At 48.7% G+C, this 25,350-nt stretch overlaps 1 protein-coding gene across 2 annotated transcripts in view; it reads right to left on the reverse strand.

Moving 5' to 3' along the window:
- LMNA (lamin A/C) overlaps positions 1–25,350 on the reverse strand; it is a 143,082-nt gene that overhangs the window by 108,448 nt on the left and 9,284 nt on the right. The window contains exons 2-3 of one of the 2 annotated variants that reach the window (XM_048513069.1): positions 24,572–24,628; positions 17,190–17,519 (exon numbers count right to left, since the gene is read on the reverse strand). In XM_048513069.1, the coding sequence (XP_048369026.1) occupies positions 17,190–17,212 (23 nt within the window). In that variant the 5' untranslated portion in view covers positions 17,213–17,519; positions 24,572–24,628. Of the gene's footprint in view, positions 1–17,189; positions 17,520–24,571; positions 24,779–25,350 lie in introns of those variants that run through there. The other variant, XM_048513060.1, reaches the window with a different exon arrangement.

The following is a 25,350-nucleotide window of genomic DNA, read 5'->3' on the forward strand; positions in this document are numbered from 1 at the left end:
GCTGAGGGGGGGCTGGCGAGGGAACCTGTTACTAAAATTTTTGGATCCCACCACTGGTCCTAGCGCCTTGGGGACATAGCTGGGTAGGCACTAGGACCCAAGGGGAGCATTCCAGAACAAAGAAGGTCTAGCATCTAGTGCAGTGATGGCGAACCTATGGCACGGGTGCCAGAGGTGGCACTCAGAGCCCTCTCTGTGGGCACACGCGTCCAGAGTTCATCATTGAGGAGGGGCAGAAAATCACACACACACACACATCTAGGCTGGCCTGGGCACGATCCTTTACCTGGGAGTAAGCTTGGTTGCTGGCAATGGGGCTTGCTTCTGAGTAAACCCTCCTAGGGTCGTGATTCACCCTTTCATAGCGTTGCATGGTTGCTTCACCGTGTTGGCACTTTGCGATAAATAAGTGGGTTTTGGGTTGCAGTTTGGGCACTCGGTCTCGAAAAGGTTCTCCATCACTGATCTAGTGGATGAATACACAATTCTACTGTCATCTTCTGGTAGAAAAGAGTATAGGTGCCTCATCCATAGACCTGGTGGAACAGCTCGTTCTTGCAGGCCCTGAGGAACTGCATTAGGTCCCCCAGGGCCCAGGCCTTAGGCAGAGTGTTCCATCATGGGAACCGAGCTCTGTCTTCTGGGGAACAGTGGAAATTCGGGAGATTGCCAGGTTCCCCCTGGAGGTTGGCAACCCTAGGTGATAGATGACTCATGATAACTGACTTGTGACTAGACATTTTTAATGTGCTGCGTTAGTTGATTTGCTGAGAAGGTTTCTCAAAGAGCCCTGATTCAGCCTAGGAACTTAAGTTTTGCAAAGCTCACCTGACCGCAAGAGGTGGGATTTCCACAGGTCTGGAAAGGAAACCGAAGAATGCCCCACCTTCACCGATGCTCAGCCTGAAGTAATGCTGCTGGCAGTTAGCCAGGCGGCTGTTTGCTGCAACAAGAGCACTTCAGGCAGAAATTCAGGGAATGACACGCCCACCATCGCCCCTTCCCGAGCGAAGGCGCGATCTGATGGATTTCTGTCGCGCGGCTGTCGAAGGGACTGGAGGTTCGGCAGCCCAGGTGCAGAACCCTTCTGCAACGCCACCAGCCGCCTGTCTCTTGGCAACTGATACACAGGGATGGGGGGGAAAGTGAAAGATGACAGAGTAATTTTTACCCACCATTTATAAATCAATAAGGCCAAGTGGGTGTGATTTATAGTGAGTGCATAGGGTCTGCAGAAGAGTGCTCTCTCTCCCTCCCTCTCTCTCTCTCTCTCTCTCTCTCGCTGCTTCCTCCCAAGAGGAACCTGCCAGACTTGGCCACGATCCTTCCAAAATGTTGTGCGCCTCCTGCCCACGTCAGATTGCCGCTGAACACAAAGCAAGCAGGGATTTGGGCTGCTTTAAAAATTCGTTTCTCATGAGCCTCTGGGACTCTGCCCAGGAATCCAGAAAATGGGTGGACTGACTGAGCTTCTAGAAACAAACTCTGTGTACACCCAGAGGCACTCTGGTGTTACTTCACATATCCCAAAGTGATGCTCAGGCACTGGGAATGAGCTTGCGCGTCAGGATTGAGCCTCTAGGTCCCAAAGCTAAATCCACATGCAAATGTAGATACGGTTAAACCCCAGATTTCCTGTTCAGCTTGAACTGCCACCTGAAGCTTAGAGCAGCACCTGCCAAGCTGTGTCCCCCACCCATTCCCTGACTGACCTGCCTGCCCTTTGATTCCCCCTCTTTTCCTCTTGAAAGAGTGCTGTTTTTACACTTCAGACTGCAAGCCTTCAGGAACAGTTTGCTTTACTATTAAACAGTGCATATAGTACCTAGCAATTTTAGGCCTTTTATAAACAATAAATATGTTTTATAAGAATGGCAATAATAATAATAAGGCTGCAAGGAACAAGGGCAGGGCAGGTCTAATTGCGCACCAAATGGTGCATCTGTCAAGCCTTGCTGTAAAAGAGACAGCGGTAATTTCCGCACAGCAGACATAAAACGTCTTGAGGGTGTTGTAAAAGCGGTTTTGGGGAATAAATTCGCACAGCTCTCTCCCCCAAAACGTCTTCAGAACCAGGCGTTCCATCCACACACCCCTCCTCCTTCCCTACCCCCCTTCCCTACCCCCACATTGACTTCAAGGCCTGGTGCAAAAAAAAAAGTTGTTTGGTTGTGGTGGAGGAGGGCAGCCACCCATATGCCGACACCTTTTCTTGCACCCACCAAATGCTTTTAGGTTAAGGTGACCAAATTTTCACGTTTTAAATGTGGGACGTGCGCGTGCATGTGCGTGCGGCCGCAGGAGCACACTGCCTTTTGGGGCGCTCCCCGGTTTCCTGTTCCTGTCACAGGGCGGGAAACAGGAGCGCCCCAGAAGGCAGTGCGGCAGCACGGGAGGCTGCCGCACTGCCTTCTGGGGCGCTCCCCTGTTTCCCGCCCTGTCCCACCAAAAGCAGGACGTCTGGTCACCTTGTTTTAGGTGGGTCCAGGTAGGGCGCTTGCCCAGCAGGCTTCCGATGCAGCATTGGAGATTTGGTTGGCTAAGCAGATTTTCTAAAAATGTTGCTTTGGCAGCTGCTCCCAACCCAGCACAAGGATCCATACTGTGTTACTGAAGTTCAGCGACGGCAATCCTTTTATGGCTGACAGCCTCCGGTAGCAGCCATTTTGTGGCAGCCATTTTGTTGCTGTGCCCACTGTGCCTGTCAGAATTCCAAATGTACCTGCAGGTTCAGAAAGGTTGGAGAATCCTGGTCTAATCCTTTTACAAAGCCATCTAATCTAGTGGTTGTCTCCCTACCTCAGAGCCCTGCAGACTAGTTGTTATTACAGTTACGTTTTTATCTCATCCTTTCCCCAAGGAATGTGGGGCTAACAGTGTGGTTTCCTTTTAGGGCTGCCAACTCCAGGCTTGGGAAATCCGTGGACAATTTGGGAGGAGAACCTGAGGAGGGCAGGGTTTGAAGATGGGAAGGACTTCAGCAGGATATAATGCCCACCTCCAAAACAGCCATTTTCTCCAGGGGAACTGATCTCTATAGCTTGGAGATTGGTTGTAATTCTGGGAAATCTCCAGGCGCCACCTGGAGATTGGCAGCTTTCTTTCCCTCCCATTGTATTATCTCAATATGCTTGTGAGCAGGTCTAAGCAGAGAGATAGCGACCAACCAGTGCCACCTAATATGTGTTACAGATATATAGACTTGGGTCTTCCCAATCCACTAGACCAGGGGTCTGCAACTTGTGGCTCTCCAGATGTTCATGGACTACAATTCCCATCAGCCACCATGGCAGAAGCTGATGGGAATTGTAGTCCATGAAAATCTGGAGAGCCGCAGGTTGCACACCCCTGCACTAGACCCAGTAGGGAGTGGCTGCCAAAGCAACATTTTTAAAAATCTGATTAGCCAACCAAATCTCCAATGCTGCATCAGAGGCCTGCTGGGCAAGCACCCTACCTGGACCTACCTAAAAGCATTTGGTGGGTGCAAGAAAAGGTGTCAGCAGACATGTTAGGGATCCCTGGATTAGACAAATGACCCGAGGAGAGGCCTACCATGAATTATATCGTTGTCAAATGGAGCTTCCCTATTCAGAAGCAGTATACCATTGAATAATACAGACTGGGGCAAACAACATGGAAAGCCATCACCTTCATGCCTGGCTGGCAATGGAGACAGGAGGCTAGGCGAGATAACACCTTGGTCTAACACTGCAGGGCAGTCCTTTCGCTCTGTGCAAGAAGAACCTCAACTGCACAGAAGGAAAATGGAACCACTCCAGTGCTCTTTTTCGGAAGGGCCAGCCTGCCTCACACCCATCAAAGCTTCTGCCTAGAAACAGCTCCAGACTCCAAAGATTAGCATAACGCTTGCAAGGTCAGTGGGCCAGTCCTGCCAAAGAGAAGAGCTCACCAGAGTCCGTTCTGTAATCATAATAAGGCACAGTGAGTGCCATTCCCCTTCCCCCACCCTCTAAGCACCTCTGTCAACAAAATGGACCCCTTTACTCTCAAAGAGCCCCACCTCTATGATTCACCCAAATCAAATCCAGCTGGGCCAGTATTTGTGACTCTCTGATTCCTCTCCTACACACCCCTCCAATGGAGTCAGGATTAGCTGCCGGACAAGCCTGGGATGGGGGAAAAAGGGAGGGTCCTCCTCCCTCTTCCTCTGCTCCCTCCCCTCAGCCCTCCACGCCAAGCCCCCACCCCTCCACCATCTCTTCCTTTGTGCTCCTTGCATCTTGGCATGCAAGAGCGACTGGAGGGCTCCCTTTGTTGTAGCAAAGAGGCAGGCGGGTGTCCCCCGTGGGAACTTTACACATTACACCATCGGGTTCCCCGGGAGCCACGTCTAGACAATAATTGCCCGCACCTTTCCAGAGCGGGAGGGGGGCACTTGAGCTGGGGAGGGGGCCAGCCAAGCCCTCTCCTTGCTTTTATTCAGGGGGTGGGTGTGGTGCGCAAGCCTTTGTGGCGCAAGGCCTTCCAAACACCTGTCTGTAACATATCGACCCCTCGGAGCAGCTGAGGCCGGGAGTAAGGGGAGTCAGATTTATGCTAAGGAGAGAGGGGTTAATCATCCCCCCTCAGCTCAGCCGGTCTGGAACAATGTTCCTTGCATTGCTAACCCCCTTTCCAGCCCTTGTGAGCCCCCACCCCAAACTGTGCGCTGCATTTAAAGGGAGAAAATCCAGCCGGCGTTTGCAGATATTATCACTGGGGGCACGCCAAGGAGGAGTTTGCCCCTGGTTCTGATTCATCCAACGGCTTGCCAGGGAGAGCTTTCCATCCTCTCTTCCATTAGGGAGGGATACTTTGCCAAGATAGCACTGCTGACCTCCAAGTGGTGTGTGGAGTCCTCCTGTTACTACAGTCATTCTTCAGGTGACACAGACCAATTCACCCGGAGAAAATGGCCACCTTGGAAGGTGCACTCTGTGGCATTATCATACCCTATCAAAGTCCTGCCTCTCCCCCTCTCAGGCTCCACTCCCAAAATCTCCAGGTATTTTCCCACCCGGAGCTGGCAATCCTATGCCTAGAGCAGGGGTAGGGAACCTGCGGCTCTCCAGATGTTCAGGAACTACAATTCCCATCAGCCTCTGTCAGCATGGCCAATTGGCCATGCTGGTAGGGGCTGATGGGAATTGTAGTTCCTGAACATCTGGAGAGCCGCAGGTTCCCTACCCCTGGCCTAGAGGATACAGTCTTGAACTAATTTCAACTAACTAACAACTAAGGCCCGCTGTTAGAGGAGTTTAGAGGAGTAAACTCCTCTTAGAGGAGTTTAGTAGCCGGACGCCATCTGTATTTTAAAATGGTTATGGTAATTTGAGCGCTGTATTTAACCTGAGGACCAGTACTTTGTACGGTATTTTATCTATCCACTTGTTTGGTGTTATTGTTGTGAACCACCCTGAGCCCTCCAGGGGAGGGCGGTATATAAGTGGATCGATCGATCAATCAATCAATCAATCAATCAATCAATCAATCAATCAATCAATCAATCAATCAATCAATCAATCAATCAATCAATAATAACTTTGGTACTGGGCTGTGTTGGTGTGTCCACAAATGCTCTTCAAGGAAGGAGAAAAGGACACAGACACATTTTTCAAAAACTCCAGCATCGACCCTCATTTGAGGTGATTCTGGGTCACCCACCTCACTGAGTGTGGGCATTGGACAATGGGTGGCCCACGCCACCACAAAATGGCTGCCACGGAGCACAGCCGGTCATGGAATGCTGGAAGCTATCGAGCCAAACATCCTCTTATGCTGGAGGCAGGTGCTCCCGAATGAGACGCTCCCTGCAGATGGAAAGGTGATGCCTCCAGGGCTCTTCGAAAGCACCTGCTGCACCAGCAAGGGAGGGAGAGGCCAGGGCTAGCTCTTTCTTGGAGAGAGAGATGCCATTTGGTTTCAGTTTCCGAAGAAACGGAAGGGTTGCTCACTGTGTGGCCACAGGGAGAAACAACCAAGACCAAAGAAATGAAAACATCTGCGACGCTGAGCAAGCTGAGGGTGCATGCTCTCATGACACACCTGCCCAGGATGAGCTCAACACTATTTTCAGGTTAAAGGTGACACCAGATTAGAGAATTCATCCACCATTTCTGTTCCAGGATACTGCACTTGAGTCTTAGTGCTTTAGGGACAGAACTAAGTGGGCACCAGGACCCAGCATGGCGTAGGGGTTAAGAGCAGGTGCACTCTAATCTGGAGAACCAGATTTGATTCCCTGCTCTGCCACTTATGCTGTGGAGGCTTATCTGGGGAACCAGATTAGCTTCTGCACTCCAACACATGCCAGCTGGGTGACCTTAGGCTAGTCACAGTTCTTTGGAGCTCTCTCACAGGGTGTTTGTTGTGGGGCGGGGGGAAGGGAAAGGAGATTGTAAGCCCCCTTGAGTGTCCTTACTTTTTATGCCTAATAAAGGTTTTGGATTTGGATTTGGATTTGGAGTGTCCTTACAGAAGAAAAAGGGGGGATCTAAATCCAAACTCTTCTTCTTCTTCCTCCTTCTCCTCCTCCTCCTTCACAACAAAGACAGTTCAGGAAATGGCAGATGAATTCTCAAATCTTTATCCTGAAAAAGGTATACTTAGAGCCAAACTACGCAGCTCCTGACCTTTTCACAATGTCCTCAGCCTTGGTTGAGATGGTTCAGATGAACATTGACAGCCAATAACATACTTCAATTTTTTTTAAAAAAAATGTCTTATCAAAATGCCTGAATATATTGGCATCGCTGCCAAACAATGTCTTTTCAGGTCATCTCATACAGATTTGTATTGTTGAAGACTTTCACAACCAGAATCCAGTTTTCCAGGCTGTATGGCTGTGGTCTGGTAAGGTGTGTTTCTCCAAACATGTCTCACCGTGACATGCCTCTGAAGATCAAAGTACTAAAAACAACAGTGAACAGCAAATCCAAATATCTAAGACTACATAAAAGCTCCAGTACTCATAAGACTCATGGAGCCACGTCTATAAATGTACAGTGTAATAATGCATGAAATAAAGAAAAATCATCAAGGAAAGGTAACAGTCCTTTAAATAATGTAATCCAAACATCAAACATAAATAATCCAAAGAGTCCAAGTGCTGATGTTTACAAAATGCCTGCAATCTCTTGGGATCACAACATTCTTCAACAAGTTTCTTTTAGATATCCATTCATTTATACTGCGTGTTTCCATCTTATGCGAGAATAAGAATTGAATTGCATGCATGCAACTCAATTCTTAGCCACACGTAAGAGAAATACATGCTGTTAGAATGAATGGATCTCTAACAGAAACTTATTGAAGAATGTTGTGATCCCAAGAGATGGCGGGCATGTTATAAACATCAACGCTGAGGAAGTGGACTCATTATAAAACCTTCACAAAAGGGGCACGGAACCAAGGGGGGGGGGGTCCTCCTTGGACTATTTGGACTATTGATGTTCGAAGAAGAGGAGTTTGGATTTATACCCCCCTTTCTCTCCTGTAAGGAGACTCAAGGCGACTTATAAACTACTTTCCCTTCCTCTCCCCACAACTGGCACCTTGTGAGGTACGGGGGGACTGGGAGAGTTCTGAAAGAACTGTGAATAGCCCAAGGTCACCCAGCAGGAAAGTGTAGGAATGGGGAAACAAACCTGGCTCACCAGATTAGAGTTCGCTGCTCATGTGGAGGAGTGGGGAATCGAACATGTTTCTCCAGATTAGAGCTCACCTGCTGTTAACCACCACACCATACTGGCCCTCTGGTTTGATGTTTGGATTGCACTGTTTAAAGGCGTGTTACCTTCCTTGACGATTTCTGTATTGTTGCATGCACTATTACACTGTATTACCCTGTTTCCCCGAATATAAGACATCCCCTGAAAATAAGACGTAGTAGAGGTTTTGCTGAAGTGCGAAATATAAGGCACCCCCTGAAAGTAAGACATAGCAAAGTTTTTGTTTGGAAGCATGCCCGACGAACAGAACACAGAAAAATAAGACATCCCCTGAAAATAAGACATAGCGCATCTTTGGGAGCAAAAATTAATATAAGGCACTGTCTTATTTTCGGGGAAACACGGTACATGTGCCTCAGAAGATGCCAGCCATAGATGCAGGCAAAAGGTTAGGAGCAAAATCTGCCAGGCCACGGCCACAACAGTCAGTTGTACAGGATTACTTCCTGCATACAATCTGCATGGGGCTGCATTTGCAAAGTACAGTGAGGTGTGTGTCTTTAAAGCCTTCAGCGGTGGAGGGGCTGCCTCCACTTACGTGAGCCTACCTACCCATGAACACATGAAGCTGCCCTACATTGAGTCAATTGATCTGTCAAACTCAATACTGTGCCCTCTGACTGACAGTAGCTCTCCAGAGTTTCAGGCAGAGATCTTTCACATCACCTGAAGTCTCATCTGTTTTACAGCAGAGGCCAGGAATTGAACCAGGGGCCTTCTGCATGCGTAGCAGATGCTTTACCACTGAGTCAAGAGGACCGTATGAACCTTCTGTTGAATCTCTGCTGTTTGTGTCCACTTTGATGGAGCTGAGGGGGGGGGCGCACATGGGACAGAGCCACACAAGGAGGAAGCACATGGGACGGGGGGCGCACATGGGACAGAGCCACACAAGGGGGGCACACATGGGACGGGGGGGGCGCACTTGGGACAGAGCCACACAATCTCAAAAGGTCTTATCTCCAAGAAGTCTGTAATTGGTCCCCTTAAGCAAGAGATCTGTGTTCCGGTGGGTTATCACCCTGGTAGGCATGGGACTGTCAGTAGGAAGACAGAAGCTGCAAAGTGTTACGAATTAAGTGGGCTACTGGACAGCACTATTGCACAATACACTACTGACACGAATTTAAAAAGTCAACCTTGCCCTTAGGTTTTGTGAAGTTTTTTTTAAAAGCATTTTAGAAGGCATTAGGGAGCAGGAAAAGGCAGATGCCGGATGCTGTCATTTTATCATGGCAGCTTTGTTGTCTGATCTTATTATACTCATGTAACGCTATCTTGTTTTCTTCACATTGCAATTGCTGCATTGAGCACTGCAAGGCAGAAAGACGGATTATAAATATTTCAGAGTGTAAAATATCAATAGGAATGTATTGTCGAAGGCTTTCATGGCCAAAATCAACTGGCGGTTGTGGCTTTTCAGGCTGTGTGGCCGTGATCTGGTAGTTTTCGCTCCTAACATTTTGCCCATATCTATAGCTGGCGGCTTCAGAGGTATAGTCAATGAACAAATTGCAATAGTGTGCCAAAAAAGCAGTATCGGAATGGTGCAAGAACAAGGTAGCACACTAGGGCTGAAACAGTATCAATCGCCAAATAATCAATATATCAAGTGTATATGTATTCTTAATTCATTATAAAAAGTGTAATAACACTCACTAACATCTTATCCATTTGAATTACAATTTGAATTATAAAAACATAGGTGTATAGCAGTGGTTCTCAACCTTTCTAATGCCGCGACCCTTTAATACTGTTCCTCATGTTGTGGTGACCCCCAACCATAAAATTATTTGTGCTAAGTTCCTAAGACCATCGGAAATATGTGGCGACCCCTGTGAAAGGGTCGTTCAACCCCCAAAGGGGTCGTGACCCACAGGTTGAGAACCGCTGGTGTATAGGAATGTTGTTATATATCCTTTGTAACGTGTACATATACACAGATTTTTCAGGTTGTAATTCAAATGGATAAGATGTTAGTGAGTGTTATAACACTTTTTATAATGAATTAAGAATACATATACACTTGACATATTTATTATTTGATGATTGATACTGTTTCGGCTTCAGAGGTATGTCTTGGCAAGATGTGTTTCTCTGTCACAACAAAATGTGTTTCTCTGAGACATGGTGCCACAGAGAGAAACACATCTGACCATGACATGCCTCTGAAGATGCCAGCCACAGATGCGGGTGAAATATTAGGAGGAAGAGGAGGAGGAGGAAGGAGAAGGAGGAGGTGGTGGTTTGGATTTATACTCTGCCTTTCTCTCCTGTAAGGAGACTCAAAGGCCAATTCCACACAAAGTCTTTGCTGCGTAGTGGAGGCCAGTGTTCACCACAGCAAGATTTCTTGTACAGACGTATTTTCTGGAGCTCCACTTTCACTTTCCACTCTCTTTGCTGCAAGCAAAACCACTTATAGCATGATTTAAATCTTGCTTCGCTGCCAGAGCAGGACAGATTTGCCAGTGGGTACAGCTTTGTCCCAGACCTCTTCCCTCCACCCTGGCCAGCCTTCCCACTCCCTCGCAGCACTTTGCATGACTTTCCCCCTAACCCCCTCCCCTTCATACTGTTGGCTCCTTCTGGCTTCCCTAAGTACACTGATCAAGAGATCGATAGATCAGTTGCTCATATCTACAGGTGGGAACTCCCCTTCATCTCTAACATCTGAGTTCAGTCTCTTCTCCACCAGCACAGCCTCAGCACAGCACTGCCTCACTTGCCAGGTGCCCGCAAGCCTTCTTCCTTGCCCCACTCTCCATGCTACCAGCTCCTTCCTGCTTCTCTAAAGTGCACAAATTGAGAGACTTATCTTTTGATTCAAAGGGCTTTTGCAAGGAACAGTACAAAATAGGGTCTCCTTTGGGCTCCACACCATCTCCCCTGCTCTGCTTTTGCCCTCCCCAATGGCTGAGAGGGCTTTTAAAACATTATTTCAGGGAAGAAGACTGTTGAAAACAAGCCTCTCTCTTCTCTTGCTACGGTGGCAGAGATACAAAGATAGAGTGTGCTTGTGTGTGCGGAGGGGAAGGGAGTTGGGGAGATAATATCAGCTCTGTGCCTTTAAGACTGTTGATAGGTGGAGTTAAAAGGGAGAAGCAGAGGCCCAGCAAAATTCAGCAGACAAACTGCGCTGCAGGCTGTTGGTTGCCTCCTCACATGTAAACAGACAAATGCAAGGAGAGCCCGCTACGAGTCCACTGTGTAGAGAACAGGCTCAAGATAAGAGCTCCATGCGTAATGGGCTATTGCGACTTACAAACTCCTTTCCCTTCAATGTATTGTCGAAGGCTTTCATGGCCAGATTCAACTGGTTGTTGTGGGTCTTCTGGGCTGTGTGGCCATGGTCCGGTAGATCTTGTTCCTAACGTTTCACCTGCATCTGTGGCTGGCATCTTCAGAGGTGTATCCCCTCTGTGATACACCTCTGTGATACACCTCTGAAGATGCCAGCCACAGATGCAAGTGAAATGTTAGGAACGAGATCTCACTGACTACATTGTCACGCAGTCCTAAAATCCTTTCCCTCCCTTCCCCGCACTCTGCCCACACAAGGGACGCTTTGGCAAAATAAGGTGGGCTGGAGAGAGGATTCTCCTTGAAATGAACTGTGACTATGCATGTTCACCTCAGCGAGGGGAATTTAGGAGTGGGGAAACAAATCCGGTTCACCTGATAAGCCTCTGCCGCTCATGTGAAGGAATGGGGAATCAAACCTGGTTCTCCAAATTAGAGTCCACTACTCTTATCCACTACACCAGGGGTATAGGATCTCAGATGTTTCGGGAACTACAATTCCCATCCCAGCCCCTACCAGCATGAGCCAATTGGCCCATGCTGGTAGAGGCACGATGGGAAAATGGTCAGCCTCAGGCCCTGGGGTCCCTACTAGAACTCAGGTTTTCCAGGCCTGGGAACTACATCTATCAGTTCTACCAGCATGGCCACTGGCTACGCTGTAGGGGCTGATGGGAATTGTAGTTCCTGAACATCTGGAGAGCCGCAGGTTCCCTACCCCTGCACTACACCATGCTGGCTCTGGAGCAAAAACTACCAGACCACGGCCACGTAATGCAATCATATTGAACTATAGCTGAATTGGAATTTAAGATTTAATAAAACCTGAGCGCAGAATTAAATAGCTGCTCTAGGAAGCCTATCCATACTGTGTGTGCCTATCTCCCTCCCACCAAGTTTGCAGAATTTTGAGTTTAGCAGACAGCAATAACATATCCACTATTTGGGTCGCCTTTACACTAGCACTGAGATGTAAACAGGCTGCATGCTAGAAGTAAAAACCAAGTCCCCATGCTTCCAGAAAGCTGGTGCCTGCCATTTGTTTTCTCCGTTCTGATTCCACCCCTGGCATCATCCAACCCTCTGGGGCTCCTCTGGTGTCGTTTTCTTAATAAGCTGTCTCTAATCCAGACTCCCAGAAGGGCAAGCTCTGTCTGTGAGTACACCGAGATGCTCCTGAGAACCTCTGGCCTTCGGAGGCCAACCTGGAGACCGTGTGAAGTGTTCTGTGCTGTATAGGTAATTATTATAGACATTAACTTATACTAAGATGAATATGATCAAAAGGAACCAGAGCTCTCCAAGTCAAGGATCTGACTGATGATTGCACAGGAGAGCATGGAAACGCACTCCAGTTTGGCAGGAGGAGCAAGTGGGGAGGGAATGGGTAAGAACCAGTTTTGCCCTGGGGGCATTCACACTTGGGGCAGCTTGGTATCCCCTGATCTCGTCCAATCTCAGAAGTTAAGCAGGATCAGCACTTGGAAGAGGGACCTCCAAGGCAGACTCTGCAGAGGAAGAAGAAGAAGAGTTTGGATTTATATCCCCCCTTTCTCTCCTGCAGGAGACTCAAAGGGGTTTACAATCTCCTTGTCCTTCCCCCCTCACAACAAACACCCTGTGAGGTAGGTGGGGCTGAGAGAGCTCCGAGAAGCTGAAACTAGCCCAAGGTCACCCTGTTGGCGTGTGTGGGAGTGCACAGGCTAATCTGAATTCCCCAGATAAGCCTCCACAGCTCAGGTGGCAGAGCTGGGAATCAAACCCGGTTCCTCCAGATTAGATACAAGAGCACTTAACCTCCTACGCCACTGCAATGACAAACTGCCTCCACTTCTCACTTTCCCAGAAATCCCGTTGCTGAGGTCGCCATGTCAGCTGTGACGTGATGGCATAGAATCACAGAGTTGGAAGGGGACATGTAGGCCATCTAGTCCAACCCCTGCTCAATGCAAGATCAGTCAAGAGCACCCCTAACAAGTGTTTGTCCAGCCGCTGCTTGAAGACCGGCAAAGAGATGGAGTTCACCACTTCCCCAGGCAGCCGATTCCACTATTCTTACTGTAAAAAAATTCTTCCTAAGGTCCAGCTAGTATCTTTCCACAAGACTTATACCCATTTTTGCAAGTCCTGCTGCCAACGGAAACGTCTCCCTGCCCCCCTCTAAGTGGCAGCCTTTCAAAAACTTCCAAGAGAGCAATCATGCCCCCTCCAACCTCCTCTTTTCTAGATTGAACATTCCCAGGTCCCTCAGCCATTCCTAGCAGGGCTTGGACTCCAGGCCCCTGATCCTCTTCCTCTCTCCATTCTACCCACATCCTTTTCACAGTGAGGCCTCCAGAACTGCACACAGGACTCCAGGAGGGTTGGTACTTGGATGGGAGACCGTCAATGAAGACTGTGCAAAGGGAGGCCATGGCAAACCCCCTCTGATTCACACTTGCCTTGAAAGCCCCTTGCTGTGACTTGAGGGCCCTTTTCACACACCCAGTGACCCAGGCCTATTATGCATGGAACACTTTCCCCGATGCTCTTTGCTCCACAGTAGAGTCGCAGTGGGAAGTCCTCCTTTTCCAGCCCTTTAAAGGGCACCTTTGCTTCCCCAGCTGGCAAAACTATATCTTTACAGCAGGAGTGGGGAACATGTTTCCTTGTTTACACACAAGGACAGAGGTGGGATCCAGCAGGTTCTCACAGGTTCCTGAGAGTAGGTTATTAATTATTTGTGTGTGCCGAGAGGGGGTTACTAATGGGTGATTTTGCCACATGATTTTTGCCTTAGTTACGCCCCTCCTCTCAGCAGTAGCACGCAGAACTTGAAGCAGTCTAGCAGGAGGTGCACTGACATGTGTGGCAGCCTGTACCTGCGTGCATTCGTTTCCTGCCCTAGGGATCAAGCAGCCTTGGCTGCAAGCCCTTGCCACAGCCCCCCACCCAGGGAATGCTCCTTCTGGCCCCCCCAGAATGCCCGCCCTCACTCGGGCCGTGGCCGTCGCCCCAGCCCCATTGACGCTTGGCACAATTCACAGTTTTCTGAATCCCCACCACCCATGTGGGAACCTGTTACTAAAATTTTTGGATCCCACCACTGCACAAGGAGGTTTCCCACTACCTGCTGCACAGCTTGCCTGCCCTCACCTCTGGGTCGCTCCCCATCAATTCCAAAATTGACAGCTAAAAAAAAAAATTATATGGATATTCTTCCAGAGTGCAACCTTGCTCCCTCCTTCTGCTTTAGTGCAGGACATCTTGGAAGGTAGGTGGGCTAGGCCCAATCAATCATTGGTGGTGAGGGAGGATGCCACAACCGGGCAAGCCCCTGCTTCCCCCCCCCCCCACCATTGAGAAAGCAGTGGGAGCCTGGAGGGTGGAAAAAGAGGGAGGGAAGAAGAGGTGGAAGTGTGCAAACAGGGCTATATTGATATTCTTCACATTGCTATTGTGACGACTCATTATTAATTTTTGGCTTTTGAGGAAAAGCGTGCTGTTAATCCCCCAGAAATGCCTGTGGGGGGTAGGGATGGGACTGGAAGGAGCAGAAACTCCAAAGCAAGGGAAAATACCAGATTTGCCCACTCTCAGGAACCATGGAGCTTCCAGGATCTACAGCACCATAAATGCAAGCATGTCTGCAACGAAAGCTCCACCTCAAAGGAAAAGTGCCTTCGCTGCATGGTGGAGCACCAATGTATAATTGACCACGTGCTCCCTCTGCTCGCTATTGCTGCCTCTGCTCGCCTCCATGCCACTGCTCCACAGGTCACCCCACAACCTGAAACCCCTCCCCTGTTTCCCTTCCCTTTCCCTTTCTCAGCCCAGCCACACTGTAAAGCAGGGGTGGGGGACCTTTCTTCTGCCAAGGGCCATTTGGATATTTATAACATCATTTGTGGGCCACACAAAGTTACCAGCTTAAACATTAGCCTGCTATATTTGGTAGAACATTCAATTAACTCACCCCTAATGTGATGGCTGGAGCTGCTTCTCTTTGGTGAGGTGTGTGATGTTGGCTGGTATTGACGATGTTGCTTCTCGCAACTGCTTTTCCAGGTTTGAATTTCAAGTCTCTCCTGCAGCTCCCTTGGCAGGGCCACACCAAATGATTCCATGGGCCTTATATGGCCCATGGGCCAGACGTTCCCCACCCCTGCTGTAAAGATATGGATTTGCCAGCTGGGAAAGCAAAGGTGCCCTTTAAAGGGTTGGAAAAGGAGGACTTCCAGACAACATTTTGAATGTGGAACTGAGCTCTCCCCTCTCCTTAGTGGCTGCAAGTAATAGATGCTCCACCTGAAGCCATCCCAGAGTTCCTCTCTTGAACCAGGAAGGTTTAACTTAGGTCTGGTGTAAAATGGAAAGTGCAGAGAAGGCCACTTCTCATACTCGGGGTAAATATGGAACTGTGTTGATGTTCCCTTTAAAAGTTGGGGGGTTTGGCTCTCTATGCAGGGGGGCATCCCTATGAGGAAGCACTGGTAAGATATGCACATGCTAGCCTTTCATGCCTCTGGCTGCCTCTGCCAGCATGGTGTAGTGGTTAAGAGAAGGTGCATTCTAATCTGGAGATCTGAGTTTGATTCCCCACTCCTCCAACTGAGTGGCTGAGGCTTATCTGGTGAACCAGATGTGTTTCTGTACTCCTACATTCCTGGTGACCTTGGGCTAGTCACAGTTCTCTCAGAACTCTCTCAGCCCCGCTTGCCTCACAAGGTGTCTGTTGTGGGGAGAGGAAGGGAAAGGAGTTGTAAACCACCTTGAGTCTCCTTACAGGAGAGAAAGGTGGGATATAAATCCGAACTCTTCTTCCTCTCCTCCCCTTTTTGCCTGAGTTTATTCTTCATACATACTCTCTTACCCTTTCTTAAAAGTGTTGGGGGGGGGGGGAGTTCCCACAGAACTCAACCCACAAACGCCTCTAACCCATTTGATTGGCCAAAACCTGGGTTGAATGAAAATTGCTAAATTAGTGACTTTTTTTTACCCCCTGGTTGCAAATGCTTCCTGTTTGCCTGTGTGAACTACGGCAAGCAGGAAGCATTCAATCCCCACCCCCTTCTGTCCACCATTATGATGGATCCCCCAGGTGGCCGCCATTAGAGTGGATACTCCAGTAGGCAGCTGCCGTGCTGTGCAGTGGATTCTGGAGTGGGGGTAGATTCTAAGGGGGTGGATTTTGGGGTGGGGGGATTCTCAGCGATGGATTTTCGGATGAGGGGGATTTTTGGCTGTGCGGTCCTGCCTCCTGCCTCTATGATCCCAGCAATCCTGGCTGGCCCCTGCAGCCACCATGCAAATGGTGCCACAGGCAACAGAAATGTGTTCCATGAGCCTGTGTTGTCTGTGCTGAACCAGCCTGAGGACATCAGGCTGCAAGGATCCCAAGTTCCTGTCGCTCACTAAAACTCTGCTCACAAAGCATCTTTTAGGATCAGATGTTAAACAGGTATTATTTTCATCCACTGCAATCACGTTCCAAGGTATGTGCATTGAAAGTAAAACTACTTAAGTCGCACATCAACATTTCTGAAGAAGCCTCGGTTTCAGTCTCTTACTTCCGTGCGAAAAAGGGGGGGGGGGTTACATCTAGCCAAGTGCTTCCACCTCCCTTGTGTTACGCATCACACCAACCTCCTCATAGGTAGATGGTGAGTTATTTTTTTTCAGCGGAAAAGGTCGCCTACCTCTGGGTTAGTCTGTACCGGGCTACTGGGGTAAATGCACAATATCAGTTACCCACTGATGAGAGGGAAGATGAGTTCCTTCCATTCATTAGATAATACTACCCAGTTTGGTTTTAATCTGACCCTTTATCTAGTGCACCGCCTCACATTCATCTCCTGATTGCTAGCATAAAAACAGCTATGTTTTTCTGTGTGGCCGCCTTACCGAGGAGCCGTGAGTTCCAATTAGTGCTGGAGACAGATGTGATATCTGAGCGGGCCCTAAGAAAACCTATTTCCCCTACTGTTGCTTTCAGAGGCCTTCTACAGACCAACACAACTCTCTGCAATTGTAATCTCCTTTGAAAAACACACAGAAGATATTCTGGACTCTCCTGTTTTCACAGGTGTGTCTTTGCCAACAGCCATTCTCGCCTTCTGTTGAAGATTACCCCCCCCCCCCCAAATCATTTCAAGCCTTGAAACTCGAGCTTACCTGCGAGACAAAAAGGATGGCATCCGCTGGGATCACCGAGTTGGCACCGGCTCGCCCGCCGACTTTGTTGTTCCGACGCAGGCTCTTCTCTCTTGTGGTCTGAGCAGCTGCTGAGTGTCTGGCTGGCCTGCGGAGTGCCACCTCAACAAAGGCAAAAGGTGCACCAGCCGTCAGGGAGCTGCGAGGAGATTGCGGCAGGCTCACCTGGCTCCACGGCTGTTCTGCAACTTTCTTTCTCCTCCCTCCTTCCCTCTGCTCCAGTCAGGTTCATGTTCTGTGTTGTGAATCTCAAGCACAACTTTCGAGACGGGCTGTGCATCCAGATCTGGCCTGGGCAGGCAAAACAGGGGTTTAAGAAAAAAAAGATGTGCGTTTTTTATCTGCATATTTGGGAGGTTTAGGAGAGTGCCAGCGTGGTGTAGTGGTTAAGAGCAGGTGGATTTGAACATAAGAACCTAAGAACAAGCCAGCTGGATCAGACCAGAGTCCATCTAGTCCAGCTCTCTGCTACTCGCACTGGCTCACCAGGTGCCTTTGGGAGCTCACATGCAGGATGTGAAAGCAGTGGCCTTCTGCGGCTGTTGCTCCTGAGCACCTGGACTGTTAAGGCATTTGCAATCTCAGATCAAAGAGGATCAAGATTGGTAGCCATAAATCGACTTCTCCTCCATAAATCTGTCCAAGCCCCTTTTAAAGCTATCTAGGTTAGTGGCCATTCTAATCTGGAGAATCAGGTTTGATTCCCCACTCCTCTACCTGAGTGGCGGAGGCTTATCTGGTGAACTAGATGTGTTTCCGCACTCCTACATTCCTGCTGGGTGACCTTGGGTCAGTCACTGTTCTCTCAGAACTCTCCCAGCTCCAGCTACCTCACAAGGTGTCGGCTGTGGGGAGCGGAAGGGAAAAGGAGCTTGTAAGCCACCTTGAGTCTCCTTACATGAGAGAAGCGTGGGGTATAAATCCAAACTACTCCTCCTCCTCCTCTTCTTCTTCGGGAGGGATTTTTAAAAAAAAAGTATTTTAAAGATTAAAATGAAAGCCAGTTTGACACAGCACCTAGAATGCTTGCCTAAAGCATGCTGTATGGCAGAACAACGCTGCAGGTAAGGGAATCTCATTTCTGGATGCTCCTCTGCACCTAAAACTCCCTGCACTGTTCTCTGTAATATGCTGGAAGAGTTTTTGCATAAGGAATCAGAATCTCCCCACTGCCAGAAGGAGTACCCTCTATTATTTCAGGATCTGAGGAGATCTGGGTTCAAATCCTGTTTGGCCACGAAGCTTATTGGAGAAGTTCACACTACTCGCCAGCCCGCAAGCCAGAGGCAGAGCGAGGGGAAGCAGTGCCCCTGCCACAGTGCCACACGCCCCCTCCCCACCCCGGATCGCCATGCCACGCCCCCTCCGCAGCCAGGCCCTGCCCCTCTGCAGCTCCGCCTGTGGCGTCATGCCCCACCCCACTCTGCCTCTGCCGCAAACTCACTGATTTATTGTAAGAGCATTATTTATGTATTATTTAGATTTATTCCCCACTCTTTACGACAGTAGAGTAGAGGAAGACTTCATTATTTCCTTTGTGAAGAGATCAGGAAACCTGATAACAAATAACACATCAGTTACCACACATAGGTTTGGATCCAGCACAAATGTTCCACTTGTGCTAGAGCTCTTGTGCAAATGGACGCACAAGAAAAAGAATGTGGTAGCTGTTTGCACTAAGGCAAGCTTATTGTTTCCCTATCTGCGCTTCTGCTTGCACAAAATCATTCTGGGCACTATAATATGCAGGGAGGAAAGAGTTCCTTCCCAATATACTTTTCTGTATAAGCTGTTTGGGAACTATTATGTCTTAATTTATGTGAGCTTATTTCCAACTGGATACATACCTTACAGATAGATCAGGGCCGTTTCCCCACTCACCTTTTGTTGCGTGCTACTCGTGGCAAGTAGTGCGGGGTCCAGCCGCACTCCCCACTACAGCAGCGGCAACAATGCAGCTGCTCCGATTCTGCCGCTCTCCTACCCCCTCAGCGCGTCATTTCTGTTCCTGTTCGGAACAGCGCCTTTTGGAAAAACCCAAGTAGTGGGGCAGCTCGGGGGGTGACTCCGGGTTTCAATTTTCCCGCCGCTTAGTGACATGGACCCTCCCGTCGAATCAGGCCATGGCGGGGTGTGTGCGCAGCTGGTTATTAATTTTTTTTATTTTTAACACTACAAATCCATGTCTGCACGTAGTTTTGAGCACACATGGGCATAGAAGCATATTGTGTGTGCTCAAATAGACGTGGAGACGTTGATTTGACCCTTTGAAAAGAAAACAAAAATTCCCACCGCAGCACAATGCAGCAGCCAATCAGGACACCCCCTGAGCAGATCGTGGGGAATCCTGCCTGGCTGCTGCGTGGCTGCCACGTTCATTGGACCAAGGGGCAGAAGCTGTGGTGGGGAACATGACCTCGCGCTCAAAAGGTCCTGGAACAAACAAAACTGGTGCATATCGACCGCCATCTTAGAAGTGGGGAAACAGCCAACAGATGCTGTGCATCATTTTACTGTAGTTGTCCTATGCTGGAAGCTCCCTGCCCCATTCAAGCCCATGGGAAAGGGCAGCGTACAGCTCACCTCATCTCAGATAAATTAAATAAAATATATTGTACAAGCAGAGCTGCATTAATGCTGTCCATGTTTTTGCTTGTGATCACTGGATCCAAGCTGAAGTCCCTATGATCTTTCTTGCCACAGTAGCTTTGCAACTGGCTAGCTGACAGGGGTCTGCAACCAGTGGCTCTCCAGAAGTTCATGGAATACAATGTGATGTGAAGGACCTCTTTGGCCATGCTGGCAGGAGCTGATGGGAATTGTAGTCCATGAACATCTGGAGAGCCACAGGTTGCAGACTCCTGCAGGTTGCTCCCCATTTTCACACAAATGCAGGTAGACCTCTGAGAAGGTTTGTATGTCCAGCATTCTTTGCTCCTTTTATTTGAACATGCCCAGTCCTCCAGATAATCTGTTAAAGCAGCCATTCTCAACCAGGATTCCCTGGTACCCTGGGGTGCCATGAGCATGTCCCAGGGGGCACACCGCTGGCAACCACCTATCAGCCCCTCCTCATTTCCTTTTGTGGTGTCTCCCGAACCGGGCCTAGGCAGTGACATGTGGAGCTGGCCCATGGGGCAGGGCCTGCCACAAGGTCAGCAGCCACCACCACCCCCAGTGCTACCCTTGGCCCTGGGAGGGGAAAGTGGGGGGTGTGGCAAGCAGGGGCAATGGGAGGGGAAGGTGGAGGGTGGCGGCAGGGGTACCGTGAGATATGAAGAGTGAGGTCAAGGGTACCCTGACCTCGAAAAGGTTGGGAAACATTGTGTTAAGGCCTTATCTTGGATGCTCCCGTCTTTAGAGGTAAGACAAGTAAGTGCCAGCTACGGGGCCTTTCCTGTTTTTGTACTTTCTTTATGAACAACCTATCATGCATCTGTTGATGGGCATCCGCTCTTTTGAGTTCTATATGCAAAGTGAAAGTCATCCCCTTTTCCCAAACATTTGGAGAGAGGAGATTGAGATTTGCATTGTTGAAATGTTCTCTGTTTGCTTAACTGAAAATTGCCATGATTTGGAGAAGGGAGGTGCGGTGGGAGGGTCTAGTAGGTTTTAGTGGGAACTCTTATTTTGTTATATCCTATTTATTTATAGATTTGTTTGGGTAAATTTATCCACTGTTGAAGACTGAAATGGAAAATGGAAAGGTGCTTATGTCTGAATATTTTGTAAATGTTAACTATTTATTGCTCTGGTGTAAATTATTTACTTTGCTGATTGCACCATTTAGAGACTGTATTATTTATAGATTGTATTGATTATAGTATTATGTATTGGTTGTATATGTTATATGTTGACTAAGTGTAAGCCTCCCTGAGCCTGACCTTTAGCTGGGGTAGAGCGGAATATAAATGTATTTTTATGTATTATTTTAGGCTTAATGCCATTGTAAGCTGCCCTGAGCCCTTTGGGGGTAGGACAGGGTATAAATATTTTTAAAAACCCAAAAAATGATTGAGATTTTATTTATTTATTTATTAAATGTGTTAGACTGCCCATTCCCGAAGGGCTCTGCCACATGTGTACATGAAGACACCTCATACAGAATCAGACCATTGGTCCATCAAAGTCAATATTGTCCAGAGGCATAGCTGGACCATACTGCACCTGGTGCACACTCTGTGTTTTCTGCCCCCCCCCCCCCGTGGCGCCCTGCCCCCCTCTCACTTACCTTAGTGAAACAGTGCAGGCTGGAGAAGCGGCCTGTTCCCTTCAGGCTGAAAATGGTCTGGTGGGAACTACACTTCCCATAATACCTTGGGGGTCGCAAGGTCTCCTGGGAAGTATAGTTCCCACCAGGCCATTTTCAGCCTGAAGGGAACAGGCTGCTTCTCCAGCTTGAACTGTTTTACTAAAGTAAGTGGGGGGAAAATGCTCTGGGGGGTGGGGGAGCCACTTTTTAGAGTCCAGATTAGATTAGATTAGAGTCCAGATTAGAGTCCACCACTTTTAGGTCCCTTCCACACATGCAGAACAATGCACTTTCAATTCACTTTCACAATTGTTTGACTGTGAATTTTGCTATCCCGCACAGTAAAATCCAGCTGCAAAGTGCATTGAAAGTGGATTGCAAGTGCATTATTCTGCATGTGCTGAAGGGGCCTTAAGCAACACACCATACTTGATCTCAGCAGACCATGTATGCTGACAGGCAGGCGCACATGGGAGCTATGTGGCCTCTTAGGTTTCCTGGTCCCTAATGGTTTAGGGGCTTCATGCTCAGAAACAAATAAACAAAAATTTAAAGGCACCGTAGACCTTCCAGTATTGGGATTATCTAGTTTTGTTCATTTGTACTTGCCAGCAAACCGAGCAGAATTTTCAACCAAATTAAGTTCCAAACAGTCTCCAAAGGCAGCCCCACTCAGAAAAAGAAGAAGAAGAAGAAGAAGAGTTTGGATTTATATCCCCCCTTTCTCTCCTGCAGGAGACTCAAAGGGGCTTACAATCTCCTTGCCCTTCCCCCCTCACAACAAACACCCTGTGAGGCAGGTGGGGCTGAGAGAGCTCCGAGAAGCTGTGACTAGCCCAAGGTCACCCACCTGGCGTGTGTGGGAGTGTACAGGCTAATCTGAATTCCCCAGATAAGCCTCCACAGCTCAGGCGGCAGAGCTGGGAATAAAACCCGGTTCCTCCAGATTAGATACATGAGCTCTTAACCTCCTACACCACTGCTGCTCCTCAGAGCATGTTGCAGTGGTTCAACCTGAATGTTACAGAGCATAAATAAACGTGAAATAAAATCTTGCCAATCAGGGAATGACTGCAGTTGGAAAAGGTCGCTGTGTACTGCAGGAGACACTGGGGCTTCCATCTAGATCTAATAACTTCTTCCCACCACCGCTAAGGCTGCATGGACCTGCTTTTTCAGGGGGAATGAAGTCTGGTCGAAACATTATTGCACAGTGCAACTCTCAACAGAGTTACACCTGTCTAAGTCCATTGACTTCAATGGATTTGGAAGAGTATAATTCTGCCTAGGACTGCAATTTTGAGGGAACCTGCAGAAGAAGGTACCATGGTACCAGGGCTGTGTATTCGTTTCTCCCGGCTCAGAGCATGCATCCCCCTTTCTTTTGGCTGTCAAATCACAGCTGACTTATGGTGACTTTATAGGGTTTTCGAGATGAAATACTCGGAGATGGTTTGCCACTGCCTGCTTCCATGTCACGACCCTGGTCTTCCTGCGTGGCCTCCCATACAAGCACTAATCAGGGCTTCGTTTCTGAGACCTGACACGATTGGGTAGCCTGGGCCATCCAGATCAGGGTAGCGCTGCTCTTACTCAGCCCCACAATACCTGGGGAGGGACTCACAATAGTGCATATGCTTGGCAAGCAGGAGGTCCTGGGTTCAGGTCCTGGCATCTCCAGTTACAAGGATATGAAAGACCTCAACCTGAGACCCTGGAGAGTCACTGCAGCCCCTTCTGCACCAGTGGTGGGATCCAAAAATTTTAGTAACAGGTTCCCATGGTGGTGGGATTCAAACTGTGGCATAGTGCCAATGGGGCTGGGCGGGGCACGACAGGGGCGTGGCCGGGCATTCTGGGGGTGGGGCATTCCTGGGCGGGGCTGTGGCAAGGACACAGCCGCTGTGCCGGTCCTTGGGCGGGAAACGAATGCACGCAGGCGCAGGCTGCCACGCACGCCGGTGCACCTCCTGCCCTAGAGCTGGCTTCAAAGTTGCCTGGGTGCACGCTATCTGCTGAGAGGGAAGGGCGAATTCAAGGCAAAAAATCACATGGCTAAAATCTGGTGACCACTAGTAACCCCCTCTCGGCACACACAAATAATTAGTAACCTACTCTCGGGAACCTGTGAGAACCTGCTGGATCCCACCTCTGTTCTGCACATGCAGAATTATGCACTTTCAATCCACTTTCACCATTGTTTGTAAGTGGGTTATGCTATTCTGCACAGTATAATCCAACTGCAAAGTGCATTGAAAGTGGATTGAAAGTGCATTATTCTGCACGTGCAGAAGGGCCCTGCCAGTCGCAGTAGACAATATTGATAGATCGAGGATCTCACAATGACGCTTCCTGTGTTCCTATATGTGTTCATATGATTGCAACCATAGATAAACATGACAGGGAACTGTGACCAATTCTTGCTCTCTGGTATCTAAACTCAAACGACACATATATCCAGAAACATGCAGTTGGCATGTGTGTACACTACAGTTTCATAGGCACACAATCAATACTCTACGTGGCCCTCCTTCCGTTGTCCATCCGACTGTCAACATACACCATGTAAGCTCCTTGGGCTCAGCAGAACGTAAGACTTTCTGCTTCTGTTCCTCTGTAAAGTGTCACACATTTTTGATGGCACTGTCTCAATCACAGTAACGTTAATAATAGTGCCTGTAAAAATGTGTAGCATCTAAAGTCAGAATCAGATGTCTTTGTAAATGAGCGTGTCATTCCTTTCCAATACAGGACAGATCATTATTGACATTTTTCAAGACATTTTGCCCCGAAGATGTCGGGCCAAGCTATCTCAGATATTTGGAAGAATCTCATCTGTGCGGACCTGAGCTTCTTTTTCTGAAAACGTAGCTGTATTCATTTGGTGCAAAACCAGCAAAGAGTCTTGTGGCGTCTTCTGTTTATTTCTCTGTCCGTCTTTAAGGTGCTACGAGGCTCTCTGGCAACTTGCTGGCTTTTCTACAAAGATCTGTGTTGAGGCCAGCTGGGAAGCCGGTCCCCTAAACCATCCAGGCAAAAAGTTGCACAGAAAGAGAAGGAGAGAGAGAGAGAGAGAGAGGCCTTGCCTTACCTTGCTGAACAAAACCCGCCGCCAAGCAGACATCTTCCTGTGTAGCAAAGAGAAGATCTGTTGAAGGACAAGAAAGGGGAAAGTGAGCAGAGCTCACACTGGTGAACTTGTCCATTCTCATTCAACAAGAACTCTTTTTCCTTTCCCCATCCAGAGAGAGAAGCAGGCCAGAGTTATTCCAGTCAGACCTGCAGGGTACCAAGTCTCAATGGGGGTCTCCCATGAGCCTCTCTCTCTTGCTCCTTCGCGGAAGCTTAGCACAATCTCTCATTTCACGGGGAAGCATTAATTCGTTTCTAGCCTCAAAAAAAGAGGGGGGAGTCTCTCAAAGCAGCCACACAAAAGCCCTTCTCACTCCTGAGGTCACACCCTCGACTTTCGGCTTAATATGAAAAAAAAGCCACCTGGTGAGGCTTTCTTCCCTGTGCCCCTTCCTGATTTAGGAACAAGGGCAGCAGCCCAGCAGTGCTTAACTTCTTCCATCCCCCAATCGACAGCCCTTCTTGCTCCTATTAAGAAAGCCTGTGGGGAGAGAGGGGGAAAGTGGGGCCTGTATTGGGGGGTTTGCATTGTTGTGCATCATGCGGTAGAAATGTTTCCCCCCCCCCATCAATTTATGGCCGTTGTTCCTCTTGACAATTTGCCCATTAAGAAACGGGCATCGTTGGAGAGGGGGGGTGGAAGCGCCACAAAGCTTTGCACACGAGAAATGCAGACTTGGCCCTGCCGTATTACGGAGAACGTTTGCAGGCCAGATCAAACTGGGCAGTTGGCTGACA

Source organism: Sphaerodactylus townsendi, linkage group LG01 (genome assembly GCF_021028975.2).
Source record: "Sphaerodactylus townsendi isolate TG3544 linkage group LG01, MPM_Stown_v2.3, whole genome shotgun sequence".
NCBI lineage: Eukaryota > Metazoa > Chordata > Lepidosauria > Squamata > Sphaerodactylidae > Sphaerodactylus > Sphaerodactylus townsendi.